The sequence below is a fragment of the Eriocheir sinensis genome, chromosome 8 (assembly GCF_024679095.1).
Source record: "Eriocheir sinensis breed Jianghai 21 chromosome 8, ASM2467909v1, whole genome shotgun sequence".
Classification (NCBI taxonomy): domain Eukaryota; kingdom Metazoa; phylum Arthropoda; class Malacostraca; order Decapoda; family Varunidae; genus Eriocheir; species Eriocheir sinensis.
The window spans coordinates 18,916,670-18,933,968 of NC_066516.1; the positions used below are offsets into that span (position 1 = coordinate 18,916,670).

Below are 17,299 nucleotides of genomic sequence, written 5' to 3' on the forward strand. Positions count from 1 at the left end.
TCATCCACTGCCTGTAGCCTTCCTCGTCTTTTAGACGTAGTTCTTGCAATAGTTGCATCCCTTCACTGTGCTCCTCTCTTCTTATAAGCCATTGCTGCCTCCACATTCTTTTCTTTTCCCGTTGCTTGTGGAAATTGAGTGTCACTAGAGCCAAAGCAACGGCACTTTAAGTGAAAACAGGGGTGCAAACAGGGACATCAGCCATACTTGTTGTTGTGAATATGTGTCGGTCAAGACCACGGTACACTGAGAGAGTGTGAGGCAAGTGTGATAGGAAGACAATGGTAGTACGTCCCGTAGGCAAAAATCCACGATTTTATGATTGAAGATTCACAGAAAATTTTCTTAGTGTAATAGCCCCTTAATACCATTAGAATTGAGCCGACTGATGAAGTGCTAAAAAAATATTCGTTTGAAGTTCAAAAAGTTATAGTTGTAAAAAATAATTGATTACAGTTGCAGTTATTTTGGTTATAATAATTATAACATTACTGTTGAATTTAAGGAGCTGGGCTGTGGAAGGGCCAATGGAGCACTCCAACAATGGTGATGATTTAAGACTGAATACCGTGAACTTTTCAACTTAATTGCATTTTACCAAGGCGAGACCTAGGGCAAAGATATATATTTTGTTTGTCTTTTTTCCTTGGCAGAAACATGAGAGGAATATGGAGATGAGAATAGCTTTCTTCACTACAAAGACAACAACGGCGAAGCATATCACATGTATTTATCGTAAACAATTAACCTTAAAAAATCTCTATATAAATCTAGCCTAACCTGACCTGACCTGGCCTACCTGCTGCCAAAAAATGATGTGCTAGACTGCAGTCATAAACTTTATACATCAATATTTTGAAATTACTTTAGTTTTCCAAAAGCTAACAGTTATTGCACCTTATTTTGAGAAGAAAAATACAACACATAATGACAGTATTAATCTCATGTGAGATGGACACCTTTATTTCCATAATAGCCAAATGTGATTACCTAGGCATTAAAAGTTTTGTATATAATTTAGGGTTTGTTATTGTGGATTTACCTTTCATTGTGAGCCATAGTAACCACTGAAGCTAGAAATCAGGATGATTGTGTCCGTATATTATGTCTGCAAGTCAAATTTGTTATTATTCCTTTGTTTTGAGTTCTGGCCTGTTTAATCATTGGATATGTTCAATTTTACTACATATCAAGTTTACTATCTGAAAAAAACATGATCAGATTTGGAGAAACTTTTACAGCATGCTAAGGGAATAACGAATATGAACTGTGTCCTGATGGTCTGGCGGTCACCCCCCTTGGTCCATGTTACGTGGTGATGCTCCCCAGCCAGGTGTCATTAACCCTGCCTCGTGACACGCACTATTACCACGTGTGCACCCACTCACAGGGCACGGCGGTGGACAGTCACCCTGCCAGTAAGCCCTGCAATGACCAGCACCACCCCTGCCTGCACCTGGGGGCCCCACACCACAGTCACGGGGCAGATCGGGGGGAGTCACCTGCCTAATGAGATAAATTGTTCATCGTTTTTTTTATTATCGTCTGGGCTGTGAATATAAACCCCGAGTGCCTATATCGATGTCCCTGTGCACGTATCAGTGAAATGCATTGGACATGTAGGGCAAAGAGAGGTCCATGTGGTCATCCCCTCCTGCCCTGTAGAGGCCGGACGGTCCCCGCAACACAACAAAAATATGTATCACACTCATCTATATCTGTCATTGGGGGTTATCTACCGACTCATGACCACTAGCAGCAGGTCAATAATAAAGGCAGGACTTCTTTGCACGGGAAACTACCAGGATATTCGATGCGTCAGGGGAGATACGAAGCGAAGAGCACACCATGATTTTCACCTGGGGAACACTCGACGACAAGTATGTAATGTTCCGCCTCGCCGCGCCGCCCCTGCCCTTCACGTGTCACCACCCAGTCACGCCCTAGCTACACACACCCAGGAACAATTTGGCACCCAGATCTCACCTCTAGGAGCGAGAGTTTAGGTCACAATCACGAGTCGAGTTAACGGAGGGGCGCAGAAGACCTGCCGCCCGCCATCTTGGATCAACGCGAACTGAACTACCGCAAAATGACTGTCGCAAACCCCGGCCGCCCTCCGCCCCGCCAATATTATCCACTCTCTTATTTCGCATGACCTGACCTCCGATTTGCCCTTAATGCCCTCATCGGTTTTATCCCTGCCATAGTTTTTGAAATACGTGGCCGGAGTAATGGAAGTGAGGAGTAATTGGCGTGTGTGGAGGGGCCGTAGGCACATTTTGCGGCCTTTACGACATCGGGAAACAGGAGAAGATCGTTTTGCGGCCGGATAATTGTGGCCGGTCCCCGCAACGCACCTCAGACCTTACCCACTATCCTATTGATTGTGACGTCATCAAATTACACATTTTCTTGCCGTTTCGTTCAAATGTCATTATTCCTCCCTGTTTCTTCGATGAATACAGTGGTAGATATGGGATGAAGTGATGCATGTCGGAATATATCGGTCTCCAAGGTATGGATGTAGTGCGGCGAAGCAGTAGTGCAACATCAGAAATGGGCGTGTTGCGTGTGGTAATGGCAAGTGGTGGTGATAGTAGCTGTGCAGCCCACCTATAAGTTATGATCAAAACAGGTCAACACGTGGCGACGTGTTTCAGAGGATAGATTGATTAAAAAAAAAAAAGTCGAATCTATATGATCATTTAAGTTGGCCTGCTACTCGTAGGCGGCGAAGATAAGTAAAACCATGCACGGCGTCGCCCGCAACAGGTTACCCATTATCTCTCACAATCCCTTCTTTATCATCTCCCTGTACAAAAGGTGAATCTCCTCAGCGGATCACTCCATACAGGGGGCCATTTCACCTCCACTCAGAGGATGAGACATACGTAAGCAAGACTCGCTTTCACATGGAAAGGAAAACGTTACCGTTATTCTGGCAGAGTACCACTTTTTTTGCATGGTGCTTCGGGAGGAACAAGAAGGGACGTGTTTCAGTTATGCAATTGTTGCTGATTTCACCTGATAAATTATCTTTTCTATAGAGGTGTTGGCTATCAGGTGAAAGTCATTGATAAACTGAGATATGGGAAAATATAGCTCATGTAACGAGCTCCCTTGAGGCTAGATCTGTCAAAAGCTTTGTTGTGATGTGCCGACACCGGCATCCATCCCTGCATGCACGTCACGGCGGTAAGGAAGTCGGCGGCGTGCCTAAGCGGCGCGTTGCCTCCGTGGCCCGTGCTCTTTCCTCATCTCCAACATTTTTTGATACTGAATCAGGAACACTGGCTTAACTGATACCTATATTTTGATTGTCAGTTTACTTTATCTAGCTAAATTACAAACCATATAATTGCTGATTGGGAGACAGGACTATCCGAGCTTGAGCTCATGAATGCAGGTCCTAGCTAAAGGTGTATACTACAAATAGGTAAATGCACACACACACACACACACAGCTCCGTACTGCACTGGTTTAGCAAGCCCGCCTCATAACCGATAGATCCCTGGCTCGATTAATTCCCGGGCAGGAATTGGAGACGGTTTTATTAGTGCCCCATGTCCGCTTAGCAGTGAATAGATATGCTGCCTCCCGTTTCTTTAATGTGTGTGTGTGTGTGTGTGTGTGTGTGTGTGTGTGTGTGAGAGAGAGAGAGAGAGAGAGAGAGAGAGAGAGAGAGAGAGAGAGAGAAGAGGTTTCAGACGTGCTTATTCAAGGTGGGCAGTGACTGGGAATCACCTGTCCAGCGATCGAGTGGTGAAACACACACACACACACACACACACACACACACACACACCACCATCATCATCATCATCATTATCATCATCATTCATCATCATCATTATAATTATCATTCATCATCATCATTATTAGGACTATCATCATTATCATAGTTTACAATCATCATAATTATCATCATCATCATCATCATCATTATTATCATCATTTATAATAATAATAATCATCATCATCATTATCATCATCGTCATCATCATCATTATTATCATCATCATTTATCATTATCATCATCACCATCATGTAGCCTAGTTCAAGCTTAAAATAATTCAATTATTGATATACCTTTCTATAGTAGCTATATATAGCGCGCGCTCACCGTTCATGCAACTCATAAAAAGTAGTCACTTAATTATAAGGTTATTATATATAATAGGTAACGTAGCCTACGTAACCTAATACTGCTTACACATGTAACCTATGATTACAAGTATTTTGATGTTCTTTTCATAACATGAAACATAACGAGTGCTTGAGGGGGCTCGATCATTCTTGTTTGGGCACGTAGTTGGACCACCTCGAGAGACACACGTATACAGACCAAAGTCGTCAAACAGATGGACAGACAGGCAGGCACAGAGACAAAGACAAAGATAGAAAGCCATGTTCGGGTGGGAAAATTTGAGGACATTAAATTAACAGATACAGAGACGAGACGTACGGGAAATGATTATATAGTCGATCGTATACAAAATAAGAAACTTGGAAATCTACTATATAGCCTATATACAGTATAAAAATAACGCAAGTAAAATGATGTGAGAAATTAAGCAGCAGATTGATAAACCAGGCATGCGTTGGAAGGGAAGAGGAGAGAAGAAAAATACAGTAAATGAGAGAGAGAGAGAGAGAGAGAGAGAGGGGTCAATCTTATATTCGGTGAAAAGTAACAATAACCCCTATAGTTTCAAGAATATTTCCGAATCTGACACGTCTGTTTTTTTTTAATCATGATGGTCTTAGAATAATCATAAACTCTACACCTACTAAATCCGTAGTAAATACTGACATAAGTTTTTTTGGCAACGAAGAGCAAGATTGTCCCTTGGCGCCCCCACGTGTGTGTCTGCTGAAAGGTAAACAACATCAGTTTTTCCATGCATTACGCCGAAGAAAAAGCATTAGCCTGATACACACTGAACGTTTCCTCCTGCACTGCCCAAGATTCCTGCAACACTCTCAGAGCCTCCCTTACCAAGATTAATAGGTGAGGATTGGTGTTGGAATACTCCTCTGCTGTAGGGATCTCAGGTTATGTTGGAGCTTTGAGGCTTTTCAAGTCAGTTCAGACATTAGCCTCAATAATGGTCTTCGATGCACTTATTCTCAAACATCGTAGTGAGTGAGTGAGTGCCTTAATTGCTTTCTCAAATAATATCATATATAACCATTAGTTCAGTTGGTAAAGATTCGTATTAGGTCCGTGCCAGTATCTCATAATCTACTTTATGAAACATCACTATCTCTTTATATATCTTTTCAACATACCTTCAACAGTCATGGAAACGCTTTGAAAATCCAATTCAAGGACTTTTTTTTTTTTCTCTTGAAAATATGGGATAATGTTTACGAAAGCGCGTCGCCTCCTCTGCTGGCCGCGGCGACGCTGCACCCGCCGCAGCCGAAAAATAGCTCGCAGAGGGCTTAGGGTCGGGGAGCATATTTAAACTACTCCAACCGAACTTTATGACCTACTAACTGGGGGGCTGCGCCCCCCTTGACCCCCCCTTCTAACCAGCCCCCCCTGGACCCCCACCTCATGTATATGACTTATTTCAGCGAGGAGGTATTTCTTGCAACACCGGCTGCAGCGTCGCTGCGGCCAGCAGAGGAGGCGACGCGCTTTCGTAAACATTATCCCATATTTTCAAGAGTAAAAAAAGTCCTTGAATTGGATTTTCAAAGCATTTCCATGGCTGTTGAAGGTTTGTAGAAAATATATATGAAGAGATACTGATGTTTCACAAGGTAGGTAATGAGATACTGGCACGGACTTAAAACGAATCTTAACCGAACAGTTTTCATGTCTGATATTTTCATTATAGTATCACAATTAAATATCCAATGATTATTTCCAACACACTGAATATTCATCACACACAATTTATCTTTGAATACAGACACTGATTAATAGCCGTGATTGGTCACGTTACAAATTCTCTCAATTTCAGTCTGGAGAACTTACACAACACTGCTCATTTGCTGAGTGGTTGATTTCAGGCTTCTTGTACCTCACACAATTTATGCATTTCTTCTCAGCCATGGTGCACTCCTGTGATTTATGATTACCAGCACATTTGAAACAATTTGGGGCATCTCCATTGGTCTTGGCAGTACAGTTGGCCTCAAGATGGCCGTATCTCTGACAATGATAGCATATAATTGCATGGTATCTGTCTTTGACTGTGTATATTCCCCATTCTAATTTTAACTTGTCGTGATTCTTGTGAATCAGCTCTCTTACAGTTGGGTCACACCCCAATATGTAGTGCATTGTACTGCCAGCTGCAGGCTTATTAAAAAAACAGCTGAATCTTATCCTCAACACCCTCAATTGCGTGTAAGAACTCATTGCGGTCTAAGATGGTCTCCTTTATTTTTTCCTTGGTCTCCTCTTTATGCACATTGCATATCATGATCTTTGGTTTCATCTTTCCAACACTCTTGGTACTAATTTGCTCAACAGACTCCAATTTTTTAGCAGCCTCAGCCCTTGTGTTCTAATTATCAAAGTTCATGACAGTATTACCTTCATTAGTGAATCTTGAGTCCAATTTCATATGAATCCAATTTTACAATCTAATATAAGTTGTCTGCATGTCATGCACTATCCAGCTTTATTACAAGCACTTGTTTTCGTTCATGTAGTTACATATTCTGAGCTGGCACATCAGTAGAGTGCTGACCTCCCATTTCCCCTTGTTGTTGTGTGGATTGTGGAGCTGGGAAGCCCACCAGTTGAGTGCAGATGTTTCTCTTCCTACGTCTGTGGGTTTGCTCACAATTTTCATTGCTATTTTCACACTGGTTTTGATCTTCACACTTTTTCCTGCTATTTACCGGGAGGTTTGAAGGTTAGTAGAAGACATATATGGCAACAAAAGAGTGCTTAGTAAGGTAGGAAACAAGATACAGGTGTGCTATTATAACCAATCATAACCTACTTCCTCTGGTTTGCACACAACTTTATATGCTATGTTTACATTTGTTTTGATCTCTACACTTATCCTACAATTTTCCTGGAGATTTGAGGATTAGTAAAAGACATAACTACACCTCACCCATCGTGAGTAGTGGGGGGGATTCTGGAGCTGCCCTGTGTAGGCCACCCAGCCTCTTGCAGTTTCCCTATGTTCTTATGACAACAGGAGAATACTTCGGAATCAAGATATGGGTGCATTAATGTGGCCAATCTTAACTACTTCATATTCACAGACCAACACAGGAAGACATACTGGGCAGAACCTCCCGCAGCCCAGACATCCCAACTCAGCAGATCAGCAGTCTTGAGCAACTGGAATCTCTGGGGCTCTAGAGGCATGCTTCCATGGCCTATCCAGCCCCCTAAAACACTATAGAAGTCAGTGGCCGTGAAGACTGGTGACTGAACAAACATTTTCCATCATAACCAAGATGAGTAACGAGGCTGAAGATGAGAAGACCTTACAGTTCCACGAGATGGGGCTAGATGATAGGATTTTAGAGGTGAGAAGAGTTATCCTTACTATGGCATTCATGATCTTTTTTTTTTTCTTTTTTTTTTTACAACAAAGGAGGCAGCTCAAGGGCACAAAAAAAGGAAACAATAATAAAAAAAAGCCCACTACTCGCTGCTCCGAAAAAAGAATCATAAGAGGTGGCCGAAAGAGAGGTCAATTTCGGGAGGAGAGGTGTCCTGATACCCTTCTCTTGAAAGAGTTCAAGCTGTAGGGAGGAGGAAATACAGATGAAGGAAGAATGTTCCAGAGTTTACCAGCGTGAGGGATGAAAGAGTGGAGATGCTGGTTAACTCTTGCATAAGGGGTTTGGACAGTATAGGGATGAGCATGAGTAGAATGTTGTGTGCAGCGGGCCATGGAGGGGGAGGCATGCAGTTAGCAAGTTCAGAAGAGCAGTCAGCGTGGAAATATCGATAGAAGATAGAAAGAGAGGCAACATCGCGACGGAATTTAAGAGGTAGAAGACTATCAGTAGGAGGAGGAGAGCTGATGAGACGAAGAGCCTTAGACTCTACTCTGTCCAGAAGAGCTGTGTAAGTGGAGCCCCCCCAAACGTGAGATGCATACTCCATACGAGGGCGGACAAGGCCCCTGTATGTGGATAGCAACTGCGCGGGGGAGAAGAACTGGCAGAGACGATACAGAACGCCCAACCTCGAGGAAGCTGATTTAGCGAGAGAGGAGATGTGAAGTTTCCAGTTGAGATTTTGAGTTAAGGATAGACTGAGGATGTTTAGTGTTGAAGATGGTGATAGCTGAGTGTTGTCGAAGAATAGGGGATAGGTGTTTGGAAGATTGTGTCGAGTTGATAGGTGGAGAAATCGAGTTTTTGAGGCATTGAAGGACACAAGGTTCCTTCTGCCCCAATCGGAAATGATAGCAAGGTCTGAGGTTAAGCGTTCTGCAGCCTCCAGTCTGGAGTCATGTACTTCATGTTGAGAGGGTCTTCTATTGAAAGAAGTTGAATAATGCAGAGTGGAGTCATCGGCATATGAGTGGACAGGACAGTTTGTTATGGAAAGAAGATCATTGATGAATAACAGGAAGAGAGTGGGTGATAGGACAGAGCCCTGTGGAACACCGCTGTTGATAGGTTTAGGGGAAGAACAGTGACCGTCTACCACCGCAGAGATAGAACGGCTGGAAAGGAAACTGGAGATAAAGAAACAGAGAGAGGGATAGAATCCGAAAGAGGGCAGTTTAGAAAGCAAAGACTTGTGCCAGACTCTATCGAAGGCTTTTGATATGTCTAGCACAACAGAGAAAGTTTCACCGAAATGGCTAAGAGAGGATGACCAAGAGTCAGTTAAGAGAGCAAGAAGATTGCCAGTAGAACGCCCCTTGCGGAACCCATACTGGCGATCAGATAGAAGGTTAGAAGTGGAAAGGTGCTTTTGAATCTTCCGGTTAAGGATTGATTCAAAAGCTTTAGATAGACAGGAAATTAAAGCTATAGGGCGGTAGTTTGAGGGATTGGAACGGTCACCCTTCTTAGGCACAGGCTGTACAAAGGCATACTTCCAGCAGGAAGGAAAGGTAGATGTTGATAGGCAGAGACGAAAGAGTTTGACCAGGCAGGGTGTCAGCACGGAAGCACAGTTTTTAAGGACAATAGGAGGCACTCCATCAGGTCCATAAACCTTCTGAGAGTTGAGGCCAGAGAGGGCATGGTAAACATCATTTGGAAGAATCTTAATAACAGGCATAAAGGAGTCAGAGGGGGGATGAGTAGGAGGAATATGCCCAGAATTGTCCAAGGTGGAGTTCTTACAGAAAGTTTGAGCGAAGAGTTCAGCCTTAGAGACAGATGAAACGGCAGTGCTGCCGTCAGGGTTAAGGAGAGGAGGGAAAGAGGAAGAAGTGAAATTGGAGGAGATATTTTTAGCTAGAGAACCCAAGGAGTTAACATCATAAGCCACATCAAGCAAAAAGTGTAGTCTCAAAAGAGTTAAATTCCCTGCAGATTATTAGTATCATGAGTCAAGCAGGGTAATGCAAATTATTGTAAGTAGAACTATATATATATACAGTATATATATATATATATATATATATATATATATATATATATATATATATATCAGCTATATATATATATATATATATATATATACAGTATATATATATATATATATATATATATATATATATATACACATCCAACTCACTCTAATGGTTGACAAATTTTTCCGAATAAATTGTAACATTATGTTTGTCGTTCTTGGTAACTGTTTGCTTGAAATTGCTTGTTTTGTCAGTAGTAACTGGTACTAAATACCTCTCAAAAACATGCAGCTCACAAATGACAGACAATTTTTTTTTTCTGGTATACAAGTTTTTGTTTTCAATTAATCAGCTAACTGTTCCCATTGGAAGTTATTGACTTACAGAATTTTACTTCCTTCAATCCTCCTTTTAGCAAAAAATATAAAAAAATACAGTTACAAAAATAATAATAAAAGCTCAGGAATGAGTTTAACCCTAGATTACTATTGTTGTCGGACTAACGTGGTTACTATCGATGTCCGGAATTCCGGACAAACTTTGTGGGCATGAAAACACATGTAGGAATGGTACAAAATTTAATTACAAATTTTCTACTTAAACTAGAATACATTCTTAATTCTGTGACCTATAAACTTAATATATTACCCAAAAATAACATTACGGAAAAAATAAATAAAAAAATGTGTGAAACTTTAAAAAAATGCTACCTTTCCCCCAATGAAGGCACAACTGCCAGGCATTATTGGCTGATTGTCTTGAGTTGTGCCACACGTGGAGTTCACACGTCCCCCGAAATGTTCCAGCCTTGGAAGCCCTATTGCCTGCATTATACTTGATATGCTATAATTTCTATTGTGTCTGGAATTCCGGACAATTGGGAACACTTCAGGACTTAAGCACGGGAAAAACACAAACGTACCTCACGCACCAAGGGCAGCATGCTAACTGAAATGTCATGGCCGCACAGCACCGTACGTCTAACAGATTTCCTTCCGCGATGCAAATTAACCCCCCATGCCGGGATTCCGGACGATGATAGTAATCTAGGGTTAAGTGGGAGAAAAAAATTTTCTTATTACAGAAACAAGCTACTTCTGACTTAAATGGTATTATATCAATGAAAAATGAATGAGATGATAGATCTATTAGAAAAAAGTGTCAACCACAGGAGTGAGTTGGGTGTCTTGAGGTACAATAGGCAAGAGTATATAGTATCAGCATTAGTATTGTTCAAAGACTGAAGAATGCTAGCATACTTTTTGAATATTTTTCAGGCAATAGCACGGTTGGGGTGGGAGGAGCCAACACTCATTCAGGAGAAGGCCATACCTTATATGTTGGAGGGGAAGGACCTTCTAGCACGGGCAAGGACTGGTTCAGGGAAGACAGGAGCATTTGTGATCCCGGCAGTACAGAAGATCCTGGAAAGTAAACGTACTGCAACTGAACAGGTCAGTTAATGTAGAATATTGTATGTATCACTGTACTAACCCTTACTATTATGGAAAAAGGATATAAAATGTTTATTTTTCAATAAAAGAATAGGTCCAATAAGACACAAAATCAGTAACCATATGTATTTGCAGATGAATATCTTATTATTATTATTATTATTATTATTATTATTATTATTATTATTATTATTATTATTATTGTAAAGCATATCAGGTATTTTGATGCTTCTTAAAATTTACCAGTAGAGCAGGTTTTCATGTTACAGCAACCTTTATCTATCTATATATCTATATCTATCTATTTATCTCTCTCTCTCTCTCTCTCTCTCTCTCTCTCTCTCTCTCTCTCTCTCTCTCTCTATATCTATCTATCTCTATATATATATATTTATATATATCTATATATAAATTTATATATCTAACTATCTATATATATATATAAGAACATAAGAATGTAGGAGTCTGCAAGAGGCCGGTAGGCCTGTGCAAGGCAGCTCCTTTGAACCTAAGCTCCTGTGTATCTAACCCCGCCTAATATTGCTGTCCATGAATTTATCTAACCTATTTTTGAATGTGACAATTGTATTGGCACTCACCACATGACTGCTAAGTTTATATATATATATATATATATATATATATATATATATATATATATATATATATATATATATATATATATATATATATATATATATATATATATATATATATATATATATATGAATAACATTTAAATGATCAAGTAACAGGTAGTGTAATCAAAATAACCTTTGAATTGCATTTAGTGTTTCTCAGACTGCAGTAAAACATTAAGGACATTATATGTTGAGAATCAGATGAGTAACCTGAATTGTTATAATTTTTCCAGAGTGTACAGGTTCTTATTATGGCACCAAGCAAAGAGCTGTGCAAGCAGATAAAAAATAACATTAGTGAACTGACAGTTTCCTGCAGACGTGAGGTTCGTTATATTGATGTCTCTGCTCAAGTTCCTCTTGAAGCCCAGCGCCCACTTCTTGTTGGTAAGATGAGAAAGTGTTTGTTTTTATCCCAGCTGTGACTTTGGCCTGAATCACCTTAAATCTCCTGGGTTGTCAGAACCAAAATCACTGTTATCCTTAATATATTTCATTATTAAAAAAAATAAAATAGAATCATGTTACAGTATATACTCCTATAAGAAAATATGCTAGGATTGATGGGAGTTATCTTACACGTGTTCATCGTTTGCCTTGATGATATGTTAGTGCACTAAATGTTGTGATACTCTTTGTTGTCCCTGGCAACTGTAAACATTTATTATTTTTTATTATTATTATTATTATTTTTTTTTTTTTAGATAAACCTGACATTGTGGTTGGGACCCCCTCAAGAGTATTGGCCCACATAACAGCAAACAACCTCAGTGTCCAGGACTCCCTCAAGCTTTTGATCATTGATGAAGCAGATCTTATGTTTGCCTTTGACCATCTGAGTGACATTCAGGGTGTTCTTGGGTAAGGAGTTTTAACAACTTTAATGACACTAGGGATGTACCGATACCGATACTCCAAAATTTGACCGATACCGATACTGATACCTATGCACTGATTTTTTTATACAACAATTCCAGCAGCTAAAGGGCAACATCAAATATCAAGGAAAAAAAAAAGACCCACTACTCATTCCACCACAGAAGGGAAGAAAAAAAAAAGTAATCAGTGCTGGCCTGAAAAAAAGGTGTCCATAGTCATGAATTTCTTTTTATCAAGTTTGTTATTAATAAACTTGGGTCAGCGTGCCCCATTGTGGGGCGACCGTCTGACTGACTGAGGCAGGAAAATGAGGTGAGTGGAGGGGCTCCGCTAATCCCGCGGCGAAGCTAGTAATACTAAACCTATATTGTATGCGTCCGCAGTACCAAAGGCTATACTGTATACTAAGTATTATATACTTGTATTCAAAGAAATATGAATCTTATCATTTAAAGTGATGAAAATTAAATCACGGGAAATTCCAAACTATGTAGTATCATGATACTAGATAATTACACTTTTCTAATATTTTTTCAACAATTGAGAAAATCCAATTTCTGTGTAACAAAATTATTTGCAACGAGTGACATGCGACGTACAAAACTCCTTCAAGTAATGGCAAAAAATCAGCCAATACTGATACCGATACTTTTAAAATGTGCCGATACCACCGATACCGATATATCAGTACATCCCTAAATGACACTTTGGTCTTGTGATTTTTGTATACTTGAATCTAAGTGTATACCTTAAGGCCATAAAAGAGATGGCAGATGAGTGCTTTCATTAAAGTTTGTAACATTTAGTTAAGTTATTAAGCTCTATTAAAGCTATTTTCTAAGTTTACCTCAAAAGTTATCATTGTCTGGACAGTATCTGCAGCTTTAAGTTTTTCATAACATTCCCCTTTTCAGACATCTTCCACAAATCTACCAGTCTTTTGTGACAAGTGCTACGATGTGGGATGATGTGAAGAAGCTGAAAAAATTAATACTGAATAAGCCAGTGATTCTGAGGCTAGAAGAACCACCTCTACCAACAACTACTCAACTGACTCAGTATGTTATAAAGGTATAATATTGATCCTGGGTCATTCCTTCCAGATTTTGTTGTTTTGCAGTGGTGAGTAGAGCCAGGAGTGCATTAGAAAGGATATTTTAATGAAAGAATATGAAGAATAAGAAAAGTATGGAAAATTTCTAAATATTTTTGAAGAGAAAGCATAGTAAAAAATTTGCACTTATGGTCTTACCAAGAGAGTAAGAGGGAATAACATGGCTAGAAAAAATATTCATTAATTGAAAACAATTTATTTGTGTTCCTATAGACAGAAAGAAAGGGGAAAAAAATCTGATTTTGATAATTTACTCATTAGCAGGTAGGATTGGCTCTTCCAAAATGCTGATATATACACAGTGTTTTTTCAAACGTAATATTGATCAGTGCTTTCATGTCATCCAGCAATTATGTTATAAATAATGAAGTGAAAATGATTTTTCCTGAACAGATGGAGACGATAGACAAGGTGGTCATGATAAATGTGCTATTTCGCCTCAGCATGATCAGGGGGAAAACAATTATATTTGTCAACAATGTAGACAAAGGCTACAAGTAAGTGATTGCTGATAAGTTGTTTGTTGTTTAATATATCAGTTGTGAATGGGGTTTTCAAGTGTTGCAAACTTTACAGAAATTAAGAGATTAAATTTATTTATTGCTTTATTTATTGGCAGGCTGAGAATGTACCTTGGACAGTTTGGAATAAATTCCTGTGTGCTGAACTCGGAGATGCCTGTTGCCTCTAGGTGCCACATTGTAGAGCAATTCAACAGTGGCAAGTATGACATCATCATTGCCTCAGATGAACAGAGTCTAGAAGATCCCAAAGCAAGCAAGAGCAAAGAAAAGAAAGTGTGAGTAAATTATAATTACATGATATGAACCCTTGATGATTTAAGAAATTTAGAGTCACAAGTAAGAGAAATTTGCAAAGTACCAGAATTATGCTATTTTTTCCAATACTTAAACCCATGTTATGACCTGAAACCTTCATTAGGCTGTGAAGCAGTACCATATGGTGTACAACTATGAAGTGTTCATGATTAATGTTTAGGTTTGAAGCAATGGATCTTGAATGTAGTATTAATACATTATATTGTTTATTTTATTGGACGATCTTTCTTCCCAATTCTACTATTTCCTTGTTTCTTATAGCTTATCTTGGCCCCCAACCTGCTTATTTGAAAATAGGGGTTTTGTTATTCATCTACAATTTACTAGTCATAATAAATTAAATGAGTTGTCTGTATAAATTGAATATTAGGCACAAAATTGACTTTCAACAGGAAAAGAAAGAAGGACAAGGAGTCAGGTGTGGCAAGAGGCATTGACTTCCAGTTTGTATCGAACATCATCAACTTTGATTTTCCTCGAGATGTGGACAGCTACATCCATCGCGTTGGGCGCACGGCAAGGGGCAGCAACCAAGGAACAGCTCTCTCTTTGGTTTCTGTACATGAAATGGATACCTTCCAGAGTGTTGAGGCCAAGCTTAAGACACTCATGCCCGACTCTGAGGCTGTGTTCAAGGACTTCAAATTTGATATGTCACAACTTGATGGGTTCAGGTATGCAGTGCTTCCTTTGTTTGTGCCTGATATTTTGAAAGATGGTTTGCATGCATGAAGTGGTCACTTAAACAAATTCCTGATGTAATCTGCTTCATTTTTTGTCGAGGGAGAGTTTCTGCCATAATTGGAAACAAAAATTTTGCTGGTGTGTTTTACTTGTATGCTCTGTTTATGTCCTTTCTCTCTCTCTCTCTCTCTCTCTCTTTTTTGTTTTTTTTTTTTTTTTGTGCGTGTGTGTAACTTACCATGTTCTGACCACTCGCTAGACTCATGATTGCCAGCCAGTACTTTCCTTAAGTGAGACTGGACCTTACAAGTGACAGATCTTTGGGTGTGGCTTAAATCTCACACCCACACACACCTGGGAGGTGGGACACAATCCTATTCACTGCTGAGTGCGCAGGGGTATCTATCCCATCTGTTACCACTCCGCTTGGGAATCGAACCTGGGACCTCCGAGTTGAGGCGAGTGTGCTAAGCCCCCACACTATGGTTGTGTGTGTGTGTGTGTGTGTGTGTGTGTGTGTGTGTGTGTGTGTGTGTGTGTGTATTTACCTAGTAGTGATATATGGGAAAGGAGCTATGCTCATACTGTCCTGTCTCTGTATCTACTATAATCGAACTTGGCCTTGAATTCATGAATCGTCTTTGCATGGACCACATCCTTTTCCAGGCCATTCCAGGCCTCCACTATTCATTGTGGAAAGCTGTTCTTCTTAATATCTCTTCCACAGGCTCTGTGTACCTGGGTGCATGTGCCTGTCAAACTGTGTGTCTCTCACTCACACACACACAGACTTTTGCTGGCTATCAATATGTATTTTGTTATTTAGGTATCGAGCCCTTGATGCATGGAAGCGCTGCACCTCAATTGCCATTCGAGAAACCAGAAAAAAGGAATTGCAACAGGAAATGCTGAATTCTGGCAAACTAAAGAGCTTTTTTGAGGACAATCCCAAGGACCTGGAGATGCTTCGACATGACAAACCCTCACATGGCCTCACATCTATGGTAAGATTGTCAAGACCTCATTTAGAATGGAAATGAGTAGCTAAGTACTTTTAATATGAAAATAGCTTTTACTGCTTGAAAATTATTCAGTATTTTATAACACATTAGTAGTATAGAAGGTTATCAAAATTCTTGATTCAATGAATGAAATATTTTCAACTCTGAAATTCTGATATGTAGCATAATTAAATATATAATATAATAAATAAATAATTGCTATGCTATTCATAGGCTTCAGTAGAAAATGTTTGCTTTCCAGAATCACTTGAAGAATGTGCCTGAATATAATGTACCAGACAATCTGAAGAGAGTACAGAAGAAGGAGAAAAAGAGAAAGATCAATAAGAATGTACCAAAGTTAAAACTTGAGAAGAGGAAGCAATTAACAAAAACACAACAGAAATATAAGGTAAAGTATAAATCTATCTTTTATATCTACATTTTTGATGCCTTGTTCCCACACAAACTTTCCCCAAGGAGGTGGCCATCCCATGTGTCTGATATTCTCTGTTCTGGCACTCCCTTTCAGCTCACTCAGCTTAGAATATTGAATTACTCAGCAAGGATAGAGCACTGATTGTGCTGATTTATAATTTTTTTATTGTATTATCTGCAAATAGGCCTGTCACCAAGAACTTTTCCTTAGCTCTTACTTTTCATTCTTGCACCTAAATCCCCTACTCTGGCTTTCATTATACTCAAACAGCTATTCGTGCTAATACTGAACAGCCATGGTGACATCACATAACAACATCAAAGACTTTTACTCACCTCCCCATTTTTGTGCACAGAGGCTCTCACATAAATGTAAAATGACCTGATCCCTTCTAGTAGATGTTATCTCATACCATATATATATTAATGACATCCTATAAGCCTTCTCCAGGTCCTTGAGGACAGCAAACAGCTTCCCATCATTTTCTAGGTACATATCAATTATCATATGCAGTGCAGACTTGTTTTACACCTTCATAACCTTTCCTAAATTTTTCTTGCTCATCATTTGCTCCGTTATAGATTTTCATAAACTTATTCTAAACTTTTTACATACACCTTTCCTGGTATACTGAATAAGCTTATTCCACTGTAACAGTTACAATCATCCCTATTCCCCTTTCCTTTATAGTGAAGTTTATACAGTAGCATGATGGCT

At 39.5% G+C, this 17,299-nt stretch overlaps 2 protein-coding genes across 6 annotated transcripts in view; one reads left to right on the top strand and one right to left on the bottom strand.

Moving 5' to 3' along the window:
• LOC126995631 (uncharacterized) overlaps positions 1-2,120 on the bottom strand; it is a 36,462-nt gene extending 34,342 nt beyond the window's left edge. For 3 of the 5 annotated variants that reach the window (XM_050855362.1, XM_050855361.1, XM_050855359.1), the window contains exon 1: positions 1,987-2,120. The gene's annotated coding sequence lies outside the window, so the exon portion shown is untranslated. Of the gene's footprint in view, positions 1-1,042; positions 1,109-1,986 lie in introns of all 5 variants that reach the window. The other 2 variants (XM_050855360.1, XM_050855363.1) reach the window with 2 other exon arrangements.
• Positions 2,121-4,836: 2,716 nt separating this feature from the next.
• LOC126995634 (probable ATP-dependent RNA helicase DDX56) lies at positions 4,837-14,422 on the top strand. The gene is made up of 8 exons (XM_050855365.1): positions 4,837-5,015; positions 7,244-7,513; positions 10,809-10,985; positions 11,860-12,013; positions 12,331-12,487; positions 13,420-13,576; positions 14,013-14,116; positions 14,239-14,422. Exons 2-8 carry the CDS (start codon positions 7,442-7,444, stop codon positions 14,420-14,422), a joined length of 1,005 nt encoding a protein of 334 aa, XP_050711322.1. The 5' UTR covers positions 4,837-5,015; positions 7,244-7,441.
• The last annotated feature ends 2,877 nt before the right edge of the window (positions 14,423-17,299 follow it).

Bases quoted from the DNA above. Each gene is read 5' to 3' on its own strand.
- LOC126995634 (XM_050855365.1), top strand. From the start codon at position 7,442: ATGAGTAACGAGGCTGAAGATGAGAAGACCTTACAGTTCCACGAGATG. The intron at 13,577-14,012 runs GTATAATATTGA...TTTCCTGAACAG, and splicing joins TGACTCAGTATGTTATAAAG to ATGGAGACGATAGACAAGGT. The intron at 14,117-14,238 runs GTAAGTGATTGC...ATTTATTGGCAG, and splicing joins AATGTAGACAAAGGCTACAA to GCTGAGAATGTACCTTGGAC.